At 38.6% G+C, this 27,763-nt stretch overlaps 1 protein-coding gene across 2 annotated transcripts in view; it reads right to left on the bottom strand.

Moving 5' to 3' along the window:
• The window catches only part of Mbo (nuclear pore complex protein Nup88), a 64,387-nt gene that overhangs the window by 10,969 nt on the left and 25,655 nt on the right, over window positions 1-27,763 (bottom strand). The window contains exons 1-2 of one of the 2 annotated variants that reach the window (XM_083080191.1): window positions 11,582-11,648; window positions 6,588-6,757 (exon numbers count right to left, since the gene is read on the bottom strand). In XM_083080191.1, coding sequence (XP_082936317.1) covers window positions 6,588-6,655 — 68 coding nt within the window. In that variant the 5' untranslated portion in view covers window positions 6,656-6,757; window positions 11,582-11,648. Of the gene's footprint in view, window positions 1-6,587; window positions 6,758-11,581; window positions 11,649-27,763 lie in introns of those variants that run through there. The other variant, XM_083080189.1, reaches the window with a different exon arrangement.

Here is a 27,763-nt window from a genome sequence, read left to right as displayed (position 1 = left end):
TCTTTGAATTAGACGAAGGTACGCGGGTAGATGAATGTCCGAGCCTGCATATCATTGGTATCACGATAATTGAGTAAATCGGGATTCCAATTGCGTGCACGAAAAATCATCTTGTCAAGAGGATTTGTACATGGATTATAAGGAAACTCTCGCATATTAAATGTTACTTCTTGACACTTTGTTGAAAATATGATTTGCATATCATTAGTGCAGAGTTTTCTTTAAAATCATATCATTTCATGAAAATTTTCAACCAGATTCTGTAGACTATATTTATACTTAAAATATCTACACTTGAGAATAATTGAATTTTCATTCGATTCGAAAATCGATAATCGTGATTAGATGTTGATGAGTCTAATGCCTAGCTCTATTGACTATATACAGGGTGTCAGGGCAATCTTTTCCTTAAAAAAAGCTCTCGAGGTAAGCTACAAGAGCTTTTTTTTTTTTTTTGAGAAAAGATTGCCCTGACACCCTGTATATATAAATAAAATGCATGAAAGGTGAAAAACAAATATCTTTACGATCGAAAAGATACGGCGGATAAACGAGTACTCTCGTTCGTATCGCGAATAAATGTTTGATTATATGGCGTAAGGGCGAGCTTTTTAATTCCGCGAGATCTCTCGTAATTTAACTCTTTCGTTAACGCTGATTCGACGAGAAATATCGTTCGGCCGGCAATAAAATTTCAGGCCGGACCGACCTGATAAAGCGCGACACACGTAAACCGTAAAACGGCTTATACGCTTTTTCCTCGGCGTGCCGACATTTTTCAAAAGGCGCGGATATCATCGGGGACCATCTAAATCATCCCGCGCGCGAGTACAACGCGACCCTATGCTCGGCCTCCGCAAACAACCCCTCTCGTGCCCGTTCCTCCCCCGCCCCTCCCCCGTCGATCCCACGCTCGCCACGAAAACACCGGCAAGCCGGTGATTTTCGTTAGTGCTTGCTCATCGAAAAAAGTAGAAAAACGGGGGTAGATTCGAAGTGTGGGGTGCACGGAGAGGCGTAGGTGTCGTATGTTTGGAGACGAGTCTCTCTGTCTCTCTCTCTTCGCATGATTTCACGTGTGTATGTGTGTGCAGCACCACGTGTGGTCGACCGAGATTAGCTTCGGGTTTATATCGGGATTACATATGTAAAACCATTAGGTTAAATCATTTTTTAAATAAACGCATGTGTGTCCCCTCCCCTCTTTTCGCCGAGAGCAGCGGCCCGGGTCAGATAGGAGAACGATTTCCCGCGTGTTCGCGTAGGTGGGTAGAAGGGGGGGAGGCAGGGAGAGGAGTAATTCACCCTCGTGGGTGAAATATTCCGTAGCACGTTCAACATATGCTCGAGAAACTCTCTTCAGCGCGCAATTGACCGTTTCTGCAACCGGTGTCCGCGAAAAATTTTCGCGTTCGGAAATAAATGAGCTTGCACGCGTGACAGATTAGCCAGTGAACTTCATGGCGCATCGTAAATCTGTCTTCTTTATTGTTTGTCTTTCGGTCGGGAGCGAAGGTTTTGAAGTGAATATCAGAACGGTATAAGTTCAGCAAATATCATTTTTTTATCTTTTACACTTGCCTAATATTGTTCACTACGTGCGACAGTTTTCAAATGAGCTTGCATTTCTGTACGCTTAGTTTAGATTGTTTTAAACAACTCCTTTGTATATTGATATTTAAATATTTTTGTATTCTATTTTTTTGGACATCTTGTATACGTGTATATAAATGATAATTTTTAATTTTTTTATACATCCGACCTGCTATTTGACTATTCTATATTAGCTGGATTAGGATGATAAGAGTAGTATGTCCACTTCGATTTATGTCTGATGTCACTTACAGATTTCTACTGATATATAAAGCATATTTAAGTCTGATCAGTATGCATTTTCATCTACTAATACAATAATGATTATTTTCAAATCTACGTGCGCATTTATCGATTTTTTGATAAATTATCGCATATAAATAATATTTAATATCTGTAGGAAAAAATCAATATATATTTAATTTTAGAGTAAGTTGAGAATTTTGTGTGACCGCGTCAGTGTAGTTTGAAAGTGCGGTGTAAAACTGAATATTTTTCGGCTGTGATAAAACCGCAATCTGGCAGTTACATCGTGCAAACAGTAACTCGCGATACGATGGTTTTTAATATAAATTTTGAGGAATGTGTGGTCGTGCGAAAGATATAAAATAGTCGCCGCCATGTCCACACATCCACTCTTGCGCTGCCATAAACATTACGTGCCCAGACAAATATTTCTTTCACACCAAACGTTATGTGATCCTGCATTTTTTGTTCGATCTAGAAGATATAAATTCAATTCACCATGTACGTACACGTACCGCGGCAGAGTTTGCAGTTTTATCGTTTGTTGCCAACGTGTTGTAAAGATAATCGGGACAATAAATTTCGAAATAATACGATAATAAATGAGTTTTGATTCATCATATCGTATACGATAATTCATTTCTTAAAATTGTATGTATGTGTCAAAGTCTTGACGAATTAGAAATTATAAATAATAGAAATAATAAAAAAATTATCATTTACATATACTTTTTATATATACTTTTATAAGTATTTTATCTTATATTTTATTAGCTAATTTGTAATGAGATATATCTATTGCAATTTTATGAAATATTTAATTACATATGTATATCAATTATCTATTTTCTGTTTCTTGCTGGCCGTTTACGATGACTCACTTGTTTCGCGAAGCTCGCAGATGAAGAGCAGGCATTAGGGGTTTACGAGGCGAATATTCCGTAGGACGATTCGGAGGGACGCTCGCGGTCCTGGCGAGTGGATTGGGTAAAGGTCGGGCGAGATGAGGGGGTTGGTTATAAGAGGTGAGAATTATTCATAAACGTAAGGCTGACTTTTAGTGGAGGAGGGGGAGGGAGTGAGAGAAGAAACGGCGTAGATTTCTCTCTGCCGTTTCGAGAAGCTGAAATCTACCGAATATTAAGGCAGGTGGTAAGGGATGGGGGAGGCAGGACGAGGTTCTCCACAGGCCGCATAATAAACACATAACGGTAATCCTTAAAACAATAATTAGCCGTGCGGGCCAACCAACAGGCGACGATCTTCCGGCCGCCGCGCGAAATGGCGCCGCTTTCGCAATTCGTTGTCGAATTAATACCGGGACTCGCGACGGTGTAGCACGATCCACCCACACCATGGTCGCATTACGCGGTAGGAATTGTACTTACTTCCTATAGCGATTATCCGCGGAAGGATATTGCCGCTGGGAGGAGAGTATAAACTGTTTGTTATTTGCTACGTGTTATTTAGTAACATTTTACGAGTGCGTCTATCGCATTGTATAATTCTCAAGAGAATTTCTCTCCATTTTCTCTATTTTTTATGTATTTATATTCATTGTGTGCAATTTGAAAAAATGAGGAGTTAAGAGATTTTATTTTTATATGTTAGTAATTTAAATTATAAAAGAATACAATTTGTTCTCTATACATTTCGTGTCAGTAAATAAAGACGGAACTGATTACAGACTTGAATCTAAATAATTAACGCTCTACTTGTTGGGTCGAATCGGGTTTAATGTGTGCTATCGATCAAATTGAAAAAAGTTTAGTGATTAGATAAATATGTTAGTAATATTACAAAATGTAAAGAATATATATTTAGGATATGTCTCAAAACATAATATAAAAAAATATTTTTAATAAATGAAATTAAAATTTTTTCTGTTATATTTTAATCAATTTTTTTTCAAAAGAGAACAGTGTATGAATATATCGAAAAATAAGCGAAAAAATAATTATTATATCTATTAGATCAAACAAATATATTTACGTAAATAATTACATATTCTTATTAATTCGCGAATATGCTGTACAAATTAAGGAAATTCGTCACATTAATCTCGTAAAATAAAAATTACATTAACGTCAACATTCCATACATCTTCCTTGTACGTGATTTTATGCAAACGGAACTGCCAGAGAGATTCTTGATCCTCAGGGACATTTAAAACATCCGAGAAGGGCGAACGAGCCTTTCGCGAAGGTGAGAGAATCATGCGGGTCCGTGGGGGATGCACAAACGGGAGAGGTGGGCTTGAAATGAAGCGGAATAAGACCGAAGGGGTGCCGCGAAGTGGTAATAGTTTTAATCCGGTGTCTTGAAGTCAGGATTTGGCGGTGCGGCAGTTAGTGGTTGCCGGTAAGTCCAAGCGAACCCACTTCGCGCTCTGATATCATAATCCGAATAATCACTATTATTGCCGCCATTTGCTTAATCCGAAGTCCACCCTCCCCGCATCCGACGCGGTCGTAAGCTGCGGCACCTGTTATTCGGTTTCAGGACGAGAAGCGTCGCGAGCGTCCAATCGAAAGTTTCCTTTTGCATTTTTAATCTCTTCAATTATTCCATCGCTCTTGAATGACAACGACTCGAAACTCTGGCTGTGACTCGTAGATGGATGGACAAATATCTCTGTCCACTTGATTTCGATTGTCGCAGTTTACGGGCGTCGATTTATTTCAAATCTAATTATAACAATCTTTCATTCTTATCACAATTAAAATCGACTAGTTCTAAATACATCATCAGTATAAAATGTAATAATTATAATTATACAATAATTATAAAATAATTATACAAGAAATGATAATTTTGTATAACAATATTACGTTTTTAATTAAACGCGTGAGTAGTAATTTTCCAAATTTTCTTTCTTATGCCAAATAATATATGTTTGATTTTGTCTAATATATGAAAGATAAAATCATCGTCTGGATCAGTCTGATCGTGTTTATGTAACTATTTGGAATCAAGAAATGATAACGCGCTCGGGACCTCGACGAGGGGCTACGCCAACGCATCCACCGGAAGTTCTGCCGGCAATAACGCATAAACTTCATTTAGCCTTATTTAAGCCGGCTGGGAGGCGGCAGAGACATTAAATCCCCGAGATTCGTTCTAATGGTCGCGACTCACTTAGAAACTGCGATCTTTCGCGGGGTGTGCGCGCATAATGCGCGCTCTGCGTGCGTTCTTAATAAATTCGCTCGAACCCGGAGACCGGTTGAAATCGCCTAAGTGAAACGACGAAAAAACTTTAGCGCAAACTGCCGCTCTTAATTTGGCCAGTTTGTTTAGCAGCGGTCGCTTGTTCCTCTCTACCTTGCTTTCCTCTTTTTCCCGTTCCCCTTCTCTTTGTTCTCGCCCTCTCTTTTTCTCTCACTCCCTCTCGAGGAACAAGCGGTTCGTTCGCTTCCGGAAAAAGTTCGGAATTACGAATTAGCAGGAAGTCGGCAGGAAAGTACCTGCATTTATTCTGAATTCAACTTATTATGAAATTATAATGCGGAGGACGACTTAAAACGAGCGGTTACCCCTTTCGCGTTTATATACCGCCGCTAGATTAAGGGTCATCGTATTTTGCTATTAATTACCGTTTAATTCAGTGATAAGTTTTCCGTAGCTCCGTGATATTCTCTTTTTAGACTCGGATTTTTTTGTAATTGCTCTATATATCGTACAATATTCTTTTAAAAGATTTCAAAAGCTTATTTTGCTTAAAAAGCTTAATTTATGTTGACTTAGTCTATTTTCTTCGTCTATTTTTTTTCAAGAGATCGAATTCTGAACGTATGAAATTGCGATCATGCTATTAATGGAGGAATTGTTGATGTGAAAATACAGAATGCGCAATAGATGAAGATGCGAGGACGCTATATCCATGGAAGGGAAGCGGAGGGGTTGATCGACGACGATCGACTGCACCGTGATGCGCGGATGAGAGTAATCTCCAACGGTGCTCGTAATTGCGCGACATTCTAATCGCCCGAAAGATTACGGCCGGGGGTCGGGGGCGCAAAACGGGGGCCGCGGGTGGCACACACCGCTGGGTAATGTTACGCGAGACAGTAGTCTCGGGTGGCATGTGTCGTTGATGAGGCGGTTAGTATTCAGCGGTGCTTCCTGGTCCCCCGGAACTTTTGAAAACTAACCGAGTAAAGCCACCTTAATTCCATAAGAGGGAGACCGAAGGGGTTTCCCGGGCGTCACCATAACACCCTCTTAATTACAGGATATTAGGACGCCTACGGAAGACAGGGCGCAGGAAAAAGCAGATAGCGCGATTTATTATCCGCCGCTAATCTTATCTCAGTTTTTTATGATATTCTCGGTACATGCGTTTCTTTAAGGATTGCGGATTGACAAAGACGCTAATGATAGCGATTGACATTGATATTCTGATATTGCTAATTTAATTATTTCATTACATCCATAGAGATTTAGGGAAATCATTAATAAATAATTAATATGTTACTATATGTTTTATAATATTAATTTTAAAAGACTCGAATAGATGATTAAAACTATATATGAATTAGAATTCTAACATAATTTACATTGTTATCATGTTATTATTGCGATGCAATCGTCTATATTAAGATTTTATTATTTCGCGAATTTAATATAAATGGTCAAACTTTTGAATAAATGGACTTTTACTGCTTCTATAATATTTAAAATGTTATCGCGGATAAGCGAAATTTTCATAGAAGTAACAAAGATTTTGAATATAAATGTGTACTTACGTGCAGAGAATCACTTCCTTGCCGCCCTCGTAAACGGCGTCCTTGCCCCATCGTTTCGGTAGTTCCATGAGAGAAATGCCCAAGTTGCCCCATAATGCCAACTGCGTTGCTGTCTCGTTTATCAGTACATTTGTGACGTCAAAAATTGGTGGATCCGTCGGTTGTAGTGTCTATAATAACAAAATTATTTTATTGTTCTAACAATATTATGAGTTTATAAATAAGATAAATACATAAATTTTCTAATAAGAAAACTGAATCATTGTATCCGCAAAATAAAGACTCCCTTATAATAAAGATTTCATCGGCTAGGACCATTCCATTAATTAAAATTTTAAGGAGGCAAGCGAGGCGAGAAAGAAAAGTGGTACGTCGCCGATCCCGAAAACGTTTCCACGCGAGATATAAATTCATTATTACACGAGCCAGTAAGCACGCCGCAGGATTCCTCGCCCGATCGCGCCATTTTCTCCTTTGGACCCTCTCTCTTTTTTTTTCACCCTAGTCTATCCATCTATCTCTACCCGCGAGATATCTCCCCGTCTTCCTGCCTCTTTCGTCTCCCCAGCCTACGAGACGCGCATCGTCTATCGATTAAAAAACTTTATAATACGATCCCGCTTCTCGTTTGTTTTCCAGTTTGATTTTTATCGTGCCGCCCCGGGAAAAAGGCAGGTGCACAACGTCGTCCTTCCCTTCGCAATCTTCCGATTTCTCTCTTCGATGTTCTCCTCCGCCACCCCCGTCGTTCTCCTTGCCCCGATATTTAATTTCGAACTAAGTTCGCCAACGCGAACATCATTACGAGGCGGCATCCCCGCAGGTGGGGTATCGGCGTGTATCAAGGGGCAATTACTTTTTTTTCCTACCCAGAGGCTGGTTATTCCCTGGGTTTCTCTGATGGGGAAGACTTCTTTTCGTCTCGATATATCGAGTATCGTTGCGTCTCTCGTTCAACGTGGTATTGCGAAAATGTGCAGAAGGAATGAGAAATGAAACAAGTTCGCGAAAGGCTTTTCGAAATAAAAGAATATATTTTAATAATATTCTTTGTAGAATATTTTTTAATACAGAAATAAACTTCATAATTTATGAAAAAATATTATTTACTCCATTAAATCCCTCAGTTCTTTATCCTAGATTGAGAATATATATTAATATAATATAAATTCAATACGTTTTTAAAAAAATAAGCAAAAAACTCGATTTGTGCTCCTATGATCAATAAAAAAATCGAGTGCCACTGTGACAATGTGTAACATATTCGCACGTTGATTCATCCGGGATATTTTGGTGGCGGAGAGAGCGAGGGTAGGTTGAAAGCCAGGACGATAAAGGGTGTCGGACGATGGTACGCGTGGCACGGAAGCGGTATGAACAGGAAAATGGAAGGGTATAAAAGGGGGTGGTAAAGAGTGGGAGGGAAAGGGAGAGAGAGAGAGAGAGAGAGAGAGACAGCGCGGGATTCCCGGGTACCGATGCCGACACACTGGCGCGCGAGGCTGTAATGCGTTATTAATGAACACCAAGAATTTCATTAAAGATTGTTTGTATATCAAACTGTCCACTAAATTATGCCCTATAACCCCCGTGGCGCCTTTACGCGCCTGGAAACTATTGGCTGCCGCAGTAGCGCTGCCTTTTCCGACCCCCACGTGCCATCAATGACCTGCCAGGCAGACAAAAGTCGCAATCGTCCTGATAAAAGACGAACCAGTTACTATCAATCGCATTTATTTCGTAATTCTTTTCATAATTAATTTACGATTTAGCGACTCGATCGGTCGATGATCGTTCGCGATATTCGTCGACCGACGAAGTCAGTTATTTCGCGACCTTTAGGACATACATTATTAGGAGGGACGATATAGGTAGCTAGGACATGGCACGTGCGACAAGAGGAGCAAGAAGGACATGTGTGGAGGATGAGAGAGAAAGAGGACGAGAGTTGCGAGAGGGCGAGCGAGTGGCGGATGAACGGAGAACAGAGAGAGTAGAGAGTATAGGGAAGGGGTGGTAGGTGGGTGGAGGGATACAGTTAATCGTTGGGAAGCTATTAACTTCGGACTGGAATGCCCCATAGCGCCTCATTTCGTTCAATGCAAATTTACACCCGACGCTAACCACTTATAGCGCGCGCTCTTCGTTCTCTTTCGACGCGAAAACTCGAACTGGGAAACGAATGTGGTGCTCCATCTGCGATAATTTTCCTTTTTCATTTTCAATATTTCGTAGGCGAATAATGAAAGACTGGAGGTGAAAAAGTAAATATTTATAAAATAAGAATAATAAATGTATGGATATCAAAGAATAAATATTATAAAATTTAAAAATTGATATGATTTATACGGATGATTATTATGTTCGAAATCGAGATATATATGTAAGAAATGTAAAAAATTTTTTAAAAGTTTAAAATATACTCACAGAAGCAAAAAGATATTCGATGTTAGCGTTCGATAGGGCAATACTGCTTTAAAGTGTAAAAAGTGGAAGTTAAAGAAGAATGACATGAGAATTAAAAAATCTGAATTAAATCTTTGAAAGTTTAATAGGAGTCACATAGGCAACGCGAAGAAGATTTCGCTCCTTCAACTTATCCAATTTGGTTGTCTCTCGTAGACGATCAACGTCGTAATCGGTGACCCGGTTCGCAGCTCCATGAAACTTGGACCCTTCTGCTTCCACATCGCCATTTCTACGCGTTTCGTCTCCCCTTCTCCCCCGATCGTGCCATCCGCATGTTGCCTTATTAGTTTAGAACTTAGGTTTACCGTAAAGTCGCGCGTGTCACTTATGATCAAAGTCTACTTGCCAAACGACAAGTCTGAACTTCGCTTCTCGTCGAATTGAATGTCCAAAGACAATTCCAGTATGACAATCATTCATTTAATCATTGACGAAAAATTTCTTTATTATTTTCTCGGATATTATTCCTCAACGAAATTTATTCTATCGTTAAAGATACAAGATATTAAATATTTGCTTAAATTGGGGCTTGTAAACATGGCTTGTAAACGAATTATATTTTGACTGATATGAGGAGATGCGCAACTTTCGCGATCTTTAGTAATGTATTCCTTTCGCATTGCAGCGTTTATTTGTTGTTTGCTTGACAAACATCGGTCCAAGACAAATCCCGGACGCGAGTTGTCGTAGCCGGCCGAAATATCGCGTTGGCTGCGCGATTTAACGCGCGAAATTGCGCACGTACGACGAAGCGGCCTGACAAATGGCAATGTAACGGGTGCTCAAGATACACATAGTTAACAGCGAGAGATGCGGCACGAGTTGACTAACGACGTCGGGCGTTCTCGCGCTATATAATTTCAAAACATACGCAGGCACGCGGCCGAAATGTCGCGGATAGAAAGGGGTGGGAGGGAAGGAGAACGAGGGGTGACCCGCGAACATTGCGAGCCATGACAGCGCCTTAATATGAACAAATGCCGGACTATATCTCAGCTAGGGTTTGCTTTGCATTATTCGGCTAACATCCTCGTTTGCCATCCTTACGCAGATGCCTTACATTATGACGACCGCTCTTCACGCGGAATGGCCGTACTTCTCTTTTCGGGTTCGCAGAAACGCGCGAATATTACCGAATGTGAATTGATACAAATGTACGCGAGGGGTGCACGCCATTCAAACGGCAACGTCCGAAAGATATATGTCTCTAAAGTTGGAAACTGAGTGCGTACATTTTACATATTCTGTTAAAATGATAGCATATAATGGCAATAACGGCGATAAGCTACATTTTTATTAATTTATGTGACAATGTATATATATACAAGATTATTACAAACGTAAATTTATAAAGAGAAACTAATAAATTTTTATTATTATTATTAGACATTATTATTAATAACAAGATTAGTGTTTCATCAGTAGTTTTAATCTGAAAATGATTTGTCGTGTTACTTTACAACCTTCCGGCGTATTAAAAATTAAAAAAAAAAAGAAAGAGATTCGAGAGGGTGAGAGAAAACATTTAAAGAGAACGGGTCAAGATAGCTCGGAATATAAGTCGGATTTTAAGAAACCGTGATAAGACTTGAGATGTCTATCTGACTGGTGCTTAGCGAGAGTTCGCGCAATGTTAATGGATCCTGCTCTCGTAGAAGGGGGGATGAAGAAGGAGAGAAAGAAACAGTACAGAATGAAAAAGAGAAAAGAGGAGGGCGAGGAAAACGGCGAAGAGACGCACGACAGTAGTGGAAATGGATGTGTTCACATTATACCCTCTGTTCTTTTAATTTCTTCAAAGGACTTCTCACCCTGCGACACACTTCGCTGATGCTTGCAGCCTCCGCCTCTCCACCCTCGCCTCCGAATTAATAAGGCGTCGACAATGTGACATCTTTTTTTTTCTCCGCTCCGAACAGGACGACAGACAGCCGACCCAAAGTGAATGAAGGCTCTCGGTAAGAGGGGGAGCAACAGGGAGAGTACTTTCTTACCGGTACTTAGTGGCGGGATGAGCCGAGCTGCCGTTAATAAATGTGTTTCTTGCAGCGAAAGAAAGAGAAAGAGAGAGGGGAAGAGGGCGAAACAACAGTGCGGAACATGGCACTCTCTCGTTAGATTCTGTCGACCCCAGGGAATACGTCTTAACGAGGAGAAAACTTTTAAATGCGCGAGGACGTTATTCGTCGACGTCGAAATACGTCTCATCTCGTCGTGTCGCTCTCAACAAACGCGAGATCAATCAAATGATTATTAATCGAAAGAGGCCGCCTTAAAATAGTCTATCATTTATGACAAAATTCAAGATAAAATTCTGTTTAAAATTTTATGTGCCGCATAATTATATGCATATCCTATTGGTGATATTTCGTATAAGCATATAAGTTGCTTTTTTATAAATGTTTTCTAATAATATAATAATATATAAAATTATAGGTAAAATTCTTTTTCAAATATTATCGCGTTATAGATGGTTTGCAGTGAATTTTAAACATAAGTATCTATGAAATATTTAAAATATATACCTTTTAAATTATGCTGCTCTTTGTATCAGTTAGCCTTCGCACACATCTTTCCTAGCTAAAGGTTGACGGTCGACTGAATAACATTTCAAGTTTCTTCACGTGTATGTCAATAATACAATCCCCAATTTAGTGTTCAATAATTTCGTACTATTGAGGCGTTGTAAACAAAAAAAGTTTATGTTTGAATATCTTAATATATTTAATATTCATTATCATTGTTGGTTGCCGAATGTAAACAAGGATGAAATGATTCACTGTGTTACACTGTGTCCTCTGTGCTTGCTGAAAAACGCCCAATGTTTGGCTTCGAAATAAAATCTAACTTGTTATTGAATATATTCAATTTGTTATTGATAACATTATATATAATTAATGCTTTAAAAAATTAAATTATATACACATATATAAGATAATTTAATAAACCCCATTTACTTTGAAGCATTAATATATATAAACAAACAAAATTATATTAAATTAAATTTAAAGTTGTATTAAATTATTTAAATAGATCGTATCTCTTCCTGCTTGTTAGTCGATTTATCGATCGTGATCATTTACCATTGCACATCGCATGCGGACAATTTTGGTTCCCTCTCGACGGGACGTTGATAAAGGTCAGTTGATTTTCGAGGCCGGAATAACGCTCCGCTGCGCGGCCAGCAGGGTAACCGCCACGGTTAATGAATCGACGTAATCAGGGGATGCGGGATCGCAGGCGACGAATGACAATCGAGTTTTGTATTAATGCCCGACCGCGCCCACGGCGGGCAGACATCAGGCTGATCGCTCGTTTAATCAAGCGAGCCGCTAACGCGATTAACTTATTGCGTACGCTTTCACCATTGCGTACACATACACGTGAGACATGCGTGAATCAGCGATACGCGCGAACGTAATTGCCATTACAGTCACTCTTTTCCGTTTCCCTCCCTCCCACGCTTCCGGTACTCCTCTATCGCGAAAGAATTCGCCGATATCATTGGGCACGTCCTTTTCTCCTACGATTACGATGCTTATTTGTATGGTTTCGTGATCACCCTTTCGAAATGTTATCTTTTGCGTTCATCGGTCGACTCGATGTCGCTTCCGTCCTGTCATTCCCTTGTAATTCTTTTCGACTCGGTGTTATTACAATTGAAGTTACGTACATCGTATCTCACGCGAGCGAAATCGTGCGATTTAGAAAGCGAGGCAACATTCGCGGAGAGATTGCTTTTCAAGATATTAACAGAAAGAGAGAGAAAGGGAAGAGAAAGAGAAGAGAGAGTACTAAAATTTCCCTTCTGTATTTATAGAATGTTTTGTTCGCGTGAATTGTTCTTGTACATCCGTCGAATGTAATTTCTATGCGGAGAAAGAGCCGCGAACTCCATCATCGTGCACCTCCGGTGAAGTAAAATTCCTTTCGACGTCGCTACGCGCTGTCCGGTCATCTACCGGCGCCTCTGCGGTTGATATACCCGTATTTTCTGAAGTGGAGATATGCATACTTTATGCGTACGTCCTCCAGTCGGACATCCAAGAACCGAGGCGCCAATGTTCGCATGCATGACTACGATATTCATATAAAACGCGAATGCCCAATGAACGGTCACGAAGACAACAAAGTCAGTCTTATGACGCGCGTTTATTAAAAATTTATAATATTTCTGTTATTAATATATTTGAAAATAAATTGTCACACATTGTCGTTTTAATATAAACAATTATCAGTATTTTTTTCGAGAAATTTTCAAATGTATATTTCCTCGATTATGTGTATAACATTTCTCATATGTAAATATATTTTATTATAATTTACTTTACTGTTTATTTGATGGAATGTATAAGATAATCGATTCGCAAATAATTGTAATAATGATAATTCTATGTAATACAGTATATAAATATATTATTCTATATAAGATATATGCATCAGTAGAGATAATTAAACTGTTTCATTAATCTAATAAATTCATTATATTTTTTCCAACGCGATGGACGCGTTTAAGTTCGCTTAATCATCTCGAATAACTAAAAGAACCGCAGCAGTCCACACTGCAATTTTTTTATGTCTTACCACGCGACGCGATATCCGTCGCTTTTCCGGCTCATTTCCGGAAGTAGACGTGCCCGCTTATTTTATACTTCGACCGCGAGGCGCCAATGTCCGCATGCATGACCGCATCACGTACATAAACGCGAACATTCACCAGTCCGGTGAATAGTCCGCAAACTCCGTACAATGTAAGGATCAGTGGGCGCGGAAGATTACAGCCTGGACCCTCGTGCAAGGGTGGGAAAAGTGAACGCGTGGCAAACGGGGCAGACAAGGCGATGTGCGAGAGAGGGAAAGAGGGGGCGGAAGGTGACGGGACAATATAGAATTTTAATATAGTGGTTTACGAGCGCGATTGTGTCCGTCATTTTATGCGGACGATATAGGACGGCCATTTAAATTCTTAGATCTGCATACTTTGCAGAATTGCGTGGCCTGGCTGGCACGACGATGGGTGAGCATCGCGGTACTCGGGAAACGCAATCAACGAGTGCGAAAGGAATAAGTCCAAGTGTATATATGTATATGAAACATTCCGGATTTTATCAAACACAATCACTTTCTTTTCATTAATATCATATCTTCATATTTAATTAAAATCTAATTTCCGCTAAAGATTCTGTAAAGTCTCACTCGAAATAAATGGAGCGATAAATTTTAAATCGTAAAAGATTTCAATTTTTGATCTCAGCTACTCATATCTCGAAAATTACGAGATTTAAACAATCGTCCTTTTTTTAATTTTTCATATTTACAACGTGCGAAAAAAGTGAGTAAATTTTGCAGCACTATATCTTCGCATCATGCGATTATTTAAACATCAATCGTCTCTATATATTATTCTCTATATATGTACATATTTGATAAAATAATAATCTGATTCTTGAGTCACAAAGAAAGAGAGTGGAATGTTTTGTTCGTACGAATTGACAGCGGCAATTGCGAGCATGGAATCGTCGGCGAAATGAAGGGGAAAAATTCATATCGCGATGACCGGTTGCGCCATTTGATTATCATAGAATTCGAGTTTCTTCGATCCAATGCTGGATTATTAATTTTTCCACTCGTTATTAAACTAATCGGAATGATGGACGTGAATATTTTATTATTATTTTTCATGTACAAGAGACAACTCAAGCTATTATGTTTATAAATTTCTGAAATGCATTTTTACAAATGCATTTCTGCTAAATGCTACACGCACTGTCTTATTCAAATTAAAATAGACTTTATCGCATCTAAAAATATCGCTTTGTAATTATTCTTTGCGAAATAATCATTTCTTCGCTCGAGAGTTAACTTTCGATCTTTTTCCGCTCTCGCGATTTGAAATTAATGGTTCGGGACTCGAGAGGCCTCATTTGGTGCACCTTAATCAGGCGAGGAGTCCTTTAGATAACCGTAATCATTCGAATGCGCATTTCTGTGCGGCGAAATGACGGCGACGGAAGAGACGATAGAAGGTAGAAAAGAGGGAAAGAGGAAAGAAGAGGGAAAGAGATAGGGTAGAAAAGAGAGGAGGCCAGAGCTCTCGCTCTCGCGATATATATAAGCCGTATCAGTTATAATTTATAATGTTATGGCGATTTTATGTATATCTTGCCTCGGCCTCGACCTCCCCCCCGCGCCGAGAAGTATTATTTAAATTAAACGGGGCTAAACTAAGCGAACCGGGGGCCCATCGAAGTGGCGGAGAGGTGCCGCGCGGCGGTATGCAAATTATTATCGCGGGGCGATAATTTAAATGCATATTTCGCCTCCTATATCATTTTATTATTGCCAGCCAAGTTAAGTCGGTCCGTGGGCTAACGTTTACGAGGACGGCATATTCCTCCCAGCATTGGTGGCAGTGAACCACCACTACCATCACCGCCCACGTGGATTCTGTATTAGAAACGCTATCGAAGCGTTTTCCCCGTATAATCCGCATTGTTCGCCGCCTCCAGCGGCATAATATCCTGTCGGATAACGGCCAGCGGGCAGGATTAATACCCAAGGACTAATTGTGTATCGCAGGAAGCGCTGCCTCATCCAGTCAGCCAGTCCCGTCGTCTTCGAGACGTCCTTAGCGCTGTGTCACTTTGCGCTCAATGAGTCACCTTGGTTAATGATATCCGATGAGCAAACTCTGAGAATAACATTTGGTCTTTTTAACGCGTCTATCGATCTGGAATAATACACGCGATACACTACGATTATTTCTAAAATGAGTGAAATAAAATTGATGACATATCTTTGCATCTCTCGCATTTTAATATAAAATAGTTTTGTACACCATTTTCATATTAATTATATAAAGATTTTACATATTTGAAATGTAAATTAATATTTTATTAATATTTTTGTCAATTAATATTTCATTATTATATTTCATTAATATTTTATTATTATTTTATTAATATTTATTAAATAAATTCTTTTTAAAAAGTCAACATATTGTCTAAAATATATTATTATCCACAATCTTGGAAATTAATTTTCCAAAACACATTATAATATTTTGTATAGAGTTTGAATCTAATATTAAAATTACCATTCAGATAGGGCGGATTAGTTGCCGCTCGTGATGCATTTTGAGCACGTATGCGCGCCCGAAGAAAATGCATTCGTGCTCATCCGCGCGTTACGAATTCTCCGGCCGAATATGCGAGATCCACGGTCGGATCTGTCTCTTCCTCCTCCTCCTTCCCCTAACACACGGCGCTCTTTAATCCAGATTTACATTTCATGGGACAATAGCAAGTAGATTCCGCAAAAGATTGCCGCGGACGTTACATCCGAAGTTTTAAGGATTTCCACGAGTGTAAACGCTACGCGCATCTCCGCTACCGTCAAGGGTCGGAGGGACACGTCCGCGCGCGCGAGCACCCCGAACGACGAAGAAGGGTTAAAACCTGCGGGCAGTATTTTAATTCCCGACCGTTATCGCACCGGTGGCTCGGGTCAGTAGCGAAAGATACATGTAAGTTGACCCCGCCCTCGAGACCTCTCTCTGGACGCTTATGAATATTAATTCCGCTCCACCCTCTTCACTCCCCCTCCCCTCCCCTCCTCTGCAACCTCATCTCACTCCCCCCGAAACCTTTGCCTCCCCCAGCCCCTCAGGAACCACCACCTACGCATCCAAAAGTGGACCCGACAGGAACAAATTAGATCTTTCCTTCCATACATTTCCCTTTTATTCGCGCGACTCCTCCCGAGCCATCGTTGGACTGGACCCGCAATTCCTGCTGCTTTCCGGCTTTGTCGAAAACACCGTGTTTTTTACGCGCCAGTCCGCACACATTGTTGTGATATGTAATATCCTGGCCGCGACTGTGTTTCTATCAACTGAGAGAGAAATATATTTTTCGTGCGAAGAAACTCGATGCGAGGCCGACATTTCGTACAAGTTTCGCGACTATTATATTTTAATTCATATATTTTTAATTATGCAACGCATCATTATATGTTGGCATGTCTTAAAAATTTGCTTATTTCGATAAAAATATTTTAGGAATAATGTATATATACTTTTTGATAAATTCGAAATTAATTACTACATCTTACGAATATCTCATGATATCTTCTCGTTTTAGTCTCCTGACTAAATTTGATTAAATTTAATCTCTTCTCTTCTAGTTTTTGAATCGCGACTATACATGATTCCGAAGGGTGAGATTTCAACCCTATGTTTCCTTGTAATGCTCGATATATATGTGCGCAAGCAGATATAACTCGCTTGAATCTAGCAATCTTCTAGCTGAGAATATAACCAGGAGTTAAAACCGCAGCGCGAATGTCGTATTTTAGGTCCTTTCCTAAGCACCTTGCGAGACGTTTCTTGTATTGTGGCTGGATCTTATTATCAGGCTAGCTTTCATTTTGGTGTACAATATGAGGATCTCTTGACTCTTGCCAGCGGATAAATCGAGAAACTAAGAAAACTTCCACGGAAGAGAAAATATCAAAGTATACTTTTGACGCGGAGGCAAATATATATATTTTGCCATAAAAATAAAATAGTCCTCATATTTTTTGCAATATCAACAAGTATTATTATATTATTGCTAATTAAATATCATATCGAGTTGCATTTAATAATTTCATAATTTTATTACGGTAGCTTTTTTTCAATGGCTGACTCTATATTGACCTATTACAAAGAGTTTTTTCAGTTTTCGTGTTTATGTCGTCTTAACAATTTACGTTATTAGAGAAATACTAAAAGCAATGACTCGTTATCGTTAATGAGGCCTTGTCAGATTAGCATTCAAAATGATGTTCGAACAAATAGCAAGTAAACGAACGAGTGAATATAAATATCGCAAGTTCCGCGTGGGGCGTGTTCTCCTAACTAGTCCACGACGTGACTTAGCTCACCGCGAGGACGACGAGAAGACCGTATAACTCCGCAAGAACTTCTCGTCGTTTCGTGAATTTCCGTCTGCGCGTATATGTACACGTGGCTCCTGTGCTTCGCCGCTATTTCGGTTCGCCTTAATGGATTTCGCAGTAATTGTAAAATATCTCGTGAGTTCCGTACGCGTGCATTTACGAGCGGACACGTGCGCATCCTGAACACGAGCATCCTAGTTTAATTTCCAGCTCGCGTGTAACAGGTAACTTTCCGAAGTACTTTGCGAGCGTGTCCGGTCAAGATTTATTTTAAAAGCGTGATATATGTAAATCAAAAGTTTTTGAGATTTCTTACAATCTCTGACAATCTTGATTTGCAAATCGCGATGCGGTGGATGAAATGTGGTCAAAATTAAAAAAAAAATAATATAAATATCAAAAGAAAAAAATGTATAAAAGAAATAAAATGGTTCTCTATCGAAAAAGAGTTAAAACACATCGAATCTATTAAAAATCTCCAAATCTGTGAATAAATATATTCTGTATATAATTTCGAGTAACCTGATGAATTTTTACAAGATTTAATAGAATTTCTCATGGTGGTCTTGTTTTTTTCGCAAATGTTGGGATGACTATACAACAAGTTGTCGCGCTCTTTGCATCCCTTCAATCTTAAAAGAGGCTCGGCTACGACAATGGAAGACAAAGGGAGGAGAGACCGTCGTCGGTGGCTTAAAGAGACCGACGTCAAACGTTAAACATAATGCCCGCAAGCAAGAATGTCCCCGTGATAGTCGCCACGTAAAGTGGCCATTTGTCACGTTATTACGCGCGTTTGATACGACGTGTGGAAGCCCACGTAGCACGTGCATTCTCTCGGTTGGACGAGGGAATGCGGCCTTACCGCGGCTAAACGCGCGCTCCTAATGCGAGTCGATTTAAAATATAAATTCTCGGCGATATGCCCTTATGTGTGCAGGCATAAGGGTTTTCCCCTGGCCTTCCAGTCTCTGTGAAATTCCGGACCCTACGCGACTAAGCGCATCCCTCCCAGGAAGAGCGCCTTTTCTGAAAAAATCGCGATGTACAGAATGTACCAGATTCCTTGTATCTCTCTTGCTTTAACTAATAACATTATCATTTTCTACATTTTATTGATTCGATTTGATTAATTTTTCTTTAATAAAATACTATGTTGTTTTCAAAGTAATAAGATAATTTTTAAGTGATTAAATTCAACAAATTTTGTATATATTAAGTCTAAAAAATGGATACACAAATCTTTTTTTTTCAACATTATAATTTTGATAAAATTGTGAAGAAAAGTGTCGGGCAAAATTTCGTAAATAAAACTCTACTCTTCACAGTAGATTGCCTCAGTATTTTGCTTTGGCGTGAAAATCGCTCATTTCAAGCAATCATAGGAGATAGGGGATATTCCCATTCGTCAGGTTGTCGTGAAATGGAGTAGAGCTTCGGGAAACAAATGACCGAGCAGTCGGAGAAACGTCGTTGAAATACAGCGTCGGATTGCGAAGGCGCATTATCATATTCACAATTTGCTTATGCGATTTCTTTGCGCACTCATCTATCTATTCAACAGTTTGATGAATTTTCACTTTATTAAATAGACCTTAAACGAACGATGTCTATAGTTGTACGATTTCTTTAATAAGAAGTAATAAATTCAAAGAAATTCACAAAGAAGAAAAAAGTGAAAACATGCAAATCATCGACTTAAAATTCCTCAGCAGAGAAACTCAGCTCGTATTGTTCCCCTTCAATATCTTCCAATTTCTCATCATAAAAAAAAAAAATTATAGCCAAGCCACAAAAATCGTATCAGGACGACGACGGTCGATTATGAAAATCGCGGCGATTGCTCATCGGCGACGCCGTCTTTCTCTGGTCTCGGGACGCGAGATTAGCAACGGAAGTGAGCCGGCGACGGGTGCAAGATCGTCATATACGTAATAAATAGAAGCCATTCGTAACGCGCTGCGGCCGGTCGAACTGTTCATTCGTTTGGCGGCTGCGGTGGCGGCGGACACCCCGCGTCCTCCCCGTCGGATGCGCCGACTGACGCTTTTTGCCATCGATAATAAATTACCCATCGCGATATTTCTTATTGTTAGCGGGGTGCTGCCGAGTGCGTCTGAGGGCTTGATCGGGACGTAGTCTCTATGGTATTTATATATAGCCGGTGTCGCGGTCGTTAATCAAAGATATATACCTTCGACCGCGCCACGGCGAACCATTCCCTTCCCGGTGGCGGACTTTTCCCACCCCATCGGTTCCATCGTCTGCCCGATATCGTTTTTATTAGTTCTTCGTACGAGCCGACGATCGTATATTATGTAACGAAAGATGCTCCGCGTTTTCGTCGACTGGACTGATTCGATCTTTTCTCGTGAGAGAGATTAAATTAATATTTTAATAATAAATTGTTGGAAAAAAGAAATGGTATTTTTATTTGATTTTGTTCATCTCATAATGGCGTTTTTCGCGAGATGCGCGAATGAAATACGCGTATTCGTCAGATTAATATATGATAATAAGATTAAAGCTATTCGCGGGAAAAGCGGCAAGGCGATAGATCGAAAGCACAGAGCTATTAAATTCGAACGTCGTTTGTAAAATTTCGCCAAATGGTAGATTGGAGGAACATTAAGGAGGCCATTATCCGACGGCGGAAATCGTTATATAGGCTACGGAAAGACGGTCGCATTTTCCGAGCCATAAAGATCGGATATTGCGAAAATTATTCAGGATAATTTAAATTGCGTCCCCTCTCTTTCCCCCTTGCGGCCGTCGATTTTCCGCGAAACGCGTTCTTATCCAAAGTAGACATGGTATAGCGCGTTGCCAAGAAAACAAGGGCATAAATTATATACAGATAGGTACTATAATTTAAATTACGTTCCACGCTTCGGCATCCTCGATTTCAGAGCCGCCGTAAAATTCAAATCAGTTGCCGTTACTTCATCGCCAGACACTCTTACTTGTATAATCGGAAGATTGCCATTAAATGCAATTCTCCGTATCAATTTTGAAACCAAAATCGAAGATTCAAAGCATTCAATTAATAAAAATTAATACTTAATGTATTTGAACATAATGTATTTATGTAATATTATCATTTAAAATTAATTCACTATAAATATCAAAATATTAATTAATTAATGACTTCTTAACTTCATTTTAATCATATCGCATCCTTGAATAAAACAGTTTTTAAAAATCTCTATTGTGAAAATGTTATAAAACATAATTTCTGATATTGTACATTTATGACCGAATACTTATCATTATTTAAAATTCGAATACTCTTCGTTTATATTTGGAAGGATTCAATAAGAACATCTTGTCAAATCGATTAATAAGACAGCGTAGTCTCACTCGCTCGAGTGAAACGAAAGTATAGAGAATATGCTCTGCCCAATTTTTGTCTCGTCTCTGCCTCGCGGAATAAGCGTCTGCCCAAGTTCGTTCTTCGCGCTCGTCACATGCGACATAAATCTATCTATCCACGTATAAGGGTATAATATGAGAATCGGATCCGAACATTACGTATGATGTATGGTGCTTGGCGGATATACCCTCGGCAATTCCTCGCCTCCCTTCTCTTTCTCTGCGTCGTCGCTGAAATTTCGTGCTCCGTATATTGATGCTTCGGTTGTCCTAAACCTTGCTACCCCCAAAAACCTACGAAAACGTGTATAAACACAGACATATACAAGCACACGCGGAAAGATACCCTCCACCCGTATCAGCTTAAGCGATCTCCCTCGGCTTCGCGTCTACTTTGGAAGTTACTCTTGGATTCGCGACTGTCGTCTGACGAATCGGAGGAATCGAGAGAGGCTAGCATTTAATTCTCAGATCAATAAGAACCTCAGAAATGTATGTTGCAACGAGGGTTGTAGCGGTACATGAAAAATTGTTTTGCAATGAAATATTAATATCGTTGTCTCTATGATATTGAATCATCGAGAGATTATTCGGATCAGCGAGAAAACCGATTTAATCATAAAGATAAAATATTATTTTTGTACGTCATGGATTCAAAGACAATGTATAACATACATGATAGAAAAAATATACATATTTTGACGTATCAGACAATTTCTATGTATCAAGATATTCGCTATTTGATTATTGAAATGTTCGTCCAAGAGACAATATTTCCCTTCTTAATATTTCCCAGACGTTTACCGATGTGGTTCGATCTTCCATTGTATTAAATTTCGCGACCCTCTCCTTCCAAGGGCAGAGAAAGCCTGATGCTAATAGTTTAATTGAATTCCGATTATCCAAAGAGATCACCCCACCAGTTTCGCAGTTCTGTTGTGCTATGAATCAAAAGCAGGGCGCGTCTGCGAGTGACGTAATTATTGAAACCTCGATTACGCTAGAAGCGACCCTGCGCTTTCCTCCTCCTTCGTCGTTGAACGAATGACAGACGTATTAAAATATTAATGACCTCCGGTATATCGGAAACAGACTACGAAAAACGACTACGTCACCCCGAGCTTCGCCGGCATAAATCACTGCCAAAGCATTGATTCTTTACTTCCAGATGCCAACTTAGAGATGGTTCCAACAAGATGTCACTCGAATCCATCATATCCGAATTTCATATTATAATATCGAGTTTTATAAGATTCGCGTCAAACTTTATACGAATTATCGTTAATGATTATTAAATAATGATGTCACAATGTCTGTTATAATAATAATTGAATAAAATATTCGCGGAATATTTAGATAATAGATAATATTTATATAATAATATCACATGTAATGATTGCTATAATTAAAAAAATGTGCAATATTTTGTTCTTTTTTTAGATATTTCACGTATGAATTAGATTATTCTCTTTAATTTTTTAATAATCCGTAAAATATTATATAGTTGTCTTGTCTTATTACATAATGATCAATATAAGCAAAGTAGCACTTACGCTGAATGAGTTCATTTCTTTTAATTTATCAAAAAGAATATTAAATAATATAAAATGTACAAATTAATCTTTTTAGAGAGAGCTATCGGAGAGACATTGCAGCACGGCATATGGGTCTGATATCGAGAAAGGATATCACCTGTTGCATCCGGAACGATGGGGTTGGGGTCATGAGGGTTACGGTTCGAAGGCTATTCAGGAGTTCGGGGTAGAAACGACCCTCGATTGGTCGTGTAGTGGCCAGCGAATGGCAATATCTCTTCAAACGCTCTGTAATCAGAGATACCTCTGTGCTTTCTCTGCCAGAACAAAGATCATTTTAAAATGACATGTTTTAGGAAATAATTAATAAACCGATTTTTTATAGAAGATATACACGTGCAATGAATAAAAATGTAAATCATTGATATCTAGTAAACAAACTATGACTTATTCTAAATGACACAAGTAATATGTTTGACCAATTCAGTTATTATTTAATTACTTATTTTATTATATGTGTCTTATTATTTTTTATATGCTTAAATATATTGCATTTTTTCTAAATCAATGAACAATAAAATATAAACGGCATATAAATATATATTAAAATTATATTGCATATTTATCTGATTACATTTATCTTAAAAACCAACGTTAAAATATGTGATTATTAATTCAGCCATTGATATCTAGAAATTGATATTTTTTTATTCGATGGATTATTTTTAATGGTAGCGATAATTCTAAGAGTACAGTGGCACTTTCGCCTTGTGTTACCAGATGATTTCACTCGCGCGAACGTGCCGAGCATAAATTTATACACAGGGGGTTTTGATCGTATTATCTTCGGGTAGTAAACATATAGGAAGGTAGCAAAGCGAGAGAGGATAGCGCGCAGAAGAGACATTCGAGGCCGTCGATCTCGACCTAGGTCGAGAGGGTCCGTCCACTACGATGGAGGGCAGTTGGGATTCCTGTGGGATTCTTGGAACAAGGTTGGAATGCTTTATAAAAGGGACCGGCCGGCGTCTTATGGTCGAGGCAATAATCCATTACTTGGCAAAGTATAAGATCACATTGCATTAAATAATTGTCTCTAAGAATTATGACACATACTCGGGATATCAATTTGAAATATTTTGCAATGTATATTTTATTTGTCAATTAATTAATATTAGATTATACGTGTATTATTGCTGCATTAATATCGATGTTAATTAATTATATTGTAAGCATATCGGAATATGCTTTATTATGTGTTTTCAATAATTTTCTATTAATTTATTTTTCACAAATATTTCGTGTGAGTAAAATAAAGTTATAAATTTATAATTTTATCGAGTAAAAAAGTCATTATCATCTGTCATTTATAAAGTCACGATTCGCATGAAGGTATCTAATTTATCAGTGATTCGTGGCATTAGGGGTAACGGAATAAACGAACCAACGAACGAACGGGAGTAATGTAACGGGAACGAAAGAAATTCCAATAAGAGGATGAAGACAAGTCCGGGTAAGAAACGAGCCCATTTTGATAATGGGTTCGTATACGGGAACTCAAGGCTACCTACGTGGCTCTGTAGGGATTTGGTGAGCCATCGCCGCCGGATCACCGTGAAAAGCGAGGACACTTACATGTGCGAACCAACACACACGAAATGCGAATAACGTGCACGTCTATATATTCGTTCCAATCGGAGCACTTTTCTCTATCTCTTTGAATTATGACACTTGAAGTTATCATATTTAAGCCTTTAATCATTATATATATTCTAATCTTTATTTTCTTACTTATTCTTTTTTTTTCCTAAATTAAATAACATTAGAAAAATTACAGAATCTTTGTTCTTGTGAGATAAAAATAAAAAGTTAAAATGATTCAACTTATTTTTTTCTTTTTCGTCAATGCATTTTTGCAAAATTTTTGCTAGCAGTTTTTAGTTTTAGTGGTAATCTTAATGAAATCATACAAAGATAATGCTCAACGATTTAATTTTTCGAGTAGCAAACTTTTTTTCTGAAATCGTCCTCTTTATTTCAGTGTATTTAATCGGTCTTACCGTCATTAGCACTCTTTCCCGACGAGATCTAAAGCCGAGGCTAAAACGGGACGCCGTTGCGGTTTACGTCGAACCAGGTGCCTGCCAGAAAGGTTAATTTTAACGAATTCAACGAAGCAAGAGAGGTCGGAGTTTAACAGGATAAGCTAATTGTGGGGTATTGGCTAAGAAGTCGGGAGAAATGAGGACGTGGTGACGAGAAACGAGTGCGATACCGAAAGAGAGACGGAAAAAGAAGGGGGTCTCTTCTCTCGACGCTAGTCGAGGATCGTTAGCAGCCGGTAGGCGACTGGAATTATAATGTAGTTTCTTACCGGAGATCCGGGTCGAGGATTCTGTTTTCCACGAGCTAGCCTTCGATCGAGACGAGAAAATAGCGGCAAACGGAGCAAAAGATATACATCGTTGATTTTTAACTATTTTAACGTTGTTCAACCGAGTAATAAATTATAAATCGTTACTCTCTTGATAAAAGATACGCACCAAAAAGTTGCGTGCGAATAACTATAATATTTCGTATACAATAAAATGATATACAATGTTTTAAATATATAAATTTATGCACAAATATGTGCATATATAAATTTATGCAAATTATACATAATATATGAAATATGAAAGCAGACAAAAAAGTGCAATTATCGAAAAATATTCATTACTGATGGCGATAATATTCTTATTTCCAAAATAAATTAAATTGAGAAAATAGGAAAATATAGAGATTGATTTTACGTGTACGAATGCTTCAACCAAAATCCTGCGGATAAAGAGAGGAATAAAAGCAAAAGATGTCATTAATCATTTGCAGAATCGTTACTGAACAGTCTGTTTGAAAAACGACGAACGTATAATAGATATTGCGATTGAAGACTGTATATTCTAAGATACATAGTTCTAATTCTGAAAAGCTGCACATAATAATTTTTTTTTCTTATATATTTTAAATTAACTTTTTCTCATTAATATCTCTTTTCTTATATAAATTATATTAAATATGTTCATCAATATAATAAAATTTCAAATATTGAAATGTGTAACTTATAAAATATTTATAAAATACAATTTATCGGATAATGAACTCCACATTAACAGAGTTTAAATCAACATCAATTAATGTTACTTTTGATAAATTGAATTTATTTCTTCTCCCTATAATTTAAAAAGAGTCAATGAATTGTGTGCGTTAATTTAAAGTTAATCCAAATTAATGTCGATACAACTGTAATAAATTACAGAGATTCGACTTAATTTATATTTAAGTTAAATAACTCGTTGCACATCGAGTCGCCGAAGTTATCTGTCATTCGGAAGCTTTCGTTTCGACCGGAAGACAGAATGGGAGGACGAAGCGAACCTCCTCAATCGTCGCTTTATACCAGAGGATTAGATTAAGTCCGCCAAGAAAAATCTATCCAACCACCCCCTAGGACGTCTCACTCTGCTTCGAGGGAGCGAACAGACTGGAAAAAAGAAAGCCAGCAATATGGCCGTTGTCCTGACTCGGATCTCTCGCGAAAGATATCTAGCTTTCGCGAGAGGGATAGTCGCTGGAAGGTCCAATGAAGAAACGACGAGAAGAGTTCCGTAAAAGGGAAAGGAGGGAGGAGATGGGGCATCGCTATCCGTAGGTAACCCAATTTAGATCGAGTACCGGGCATTTGTTACGGAGGCACGGATCTACGCCTCATCCCTCGAGGTACGGCTCGTTTTTATTTCCTATTATTTATCTAGATAAATAAGTCAGTCCGACTCCCTCTCAGCGCACCCAGCTCGGATTGCCGACATCCTTTATTATCGGACAGGTCTCATCGTAAAGATACGAAGGAACAATGATTGAAGTAAGTCTAATATCATCGAAACGCGTGGACGAAGAAATTGTCAGTTTAATTATTTATAAAATTATTTATAAGATATTATATCAATTTTCTATTACAATTTTTACAGGCTTGTAGAATATTTTTTTTTTCAAGTGACAATTTTCTGATTTTTACATACATTTCATATTTCGTGCATTTTTTGAAAATTAATATATAATATATCCTTAGTAAATTCAATATATTTCCGATTTTCTGTATAAGATTATAAGTGTAATTTAATTATAGAATAATAGTTATGAAAAATGGTTACAATTGTACATTTATATCTTTAATCAAGCGTCAATATTTGTATAAGATCAAGTTTTTTAAGTGAGATCAATATCTATCTGCATAATTTCTGAAAAGAAAAATAGCATAGATATATTTTTAAAAACGAAACATATATTACGCGGTGTTTGATATGGCATATTTTAGATCTCTCGTCATACACGAGTGCGGTTGAATATGGAAGTAGTAAGCAGAGCATAATTACAATGAGCCAAAATTACTAAATGCGCCCAAAGCGTTTAACGAGGGAACCGGTGTTTCAGCATCGGCGAATCCGCGTCGTGTGTTTTTGTCACGTGAAATTAACGCGCGCGCCCGTCCAAATGGTAATACCCGACAACGACAACGACAACGACAACGACGACGACGACGACGACGTCGGCGACGATGTCGACGACGGGGTTAAAGGTGGCGGACGCGAGTTACATGCGTATAATAATCATTACGAGCCGCAAATGCTCGGGCCTCCAGATCTGGTGTGCATATAGAGCGATGCATGGAGAGGAGGTTACGACAACTATGAGAGAAAGAGAGAGAGAGAGAGGGTAAAAGAGGATGAAGATGAGATAACATATTTGGCAATAGATTAATATAACCGCAGAATGCCGGATGCTGTTTATGGTCAGCTTGATACATTTTGTCGCGATAACGTTTAT

This window comes from Camponotus vicinus, unplaced genomic scaffold (genome assembly GCF_025532165.1).
Source record: "Camponotus vicinus isolate PSW18456_S1 unplaced genomic scaffold, iyCamVici1.0 SCAF_10, whole genome shotgun sequence".
In the NCBI taxonomy this organism is placed as follows: Eukaryota; Metazoa; Arthropoda; class Insecta; order Hymenoptera; family Formicidae; genus Camponotus; species Camponotus vicinus.
The sequence above is the reverse complement of the archived record's forward strand: the minus strand, read 5'-3'. Positions and strand labels throughout refer to the sequence as shown.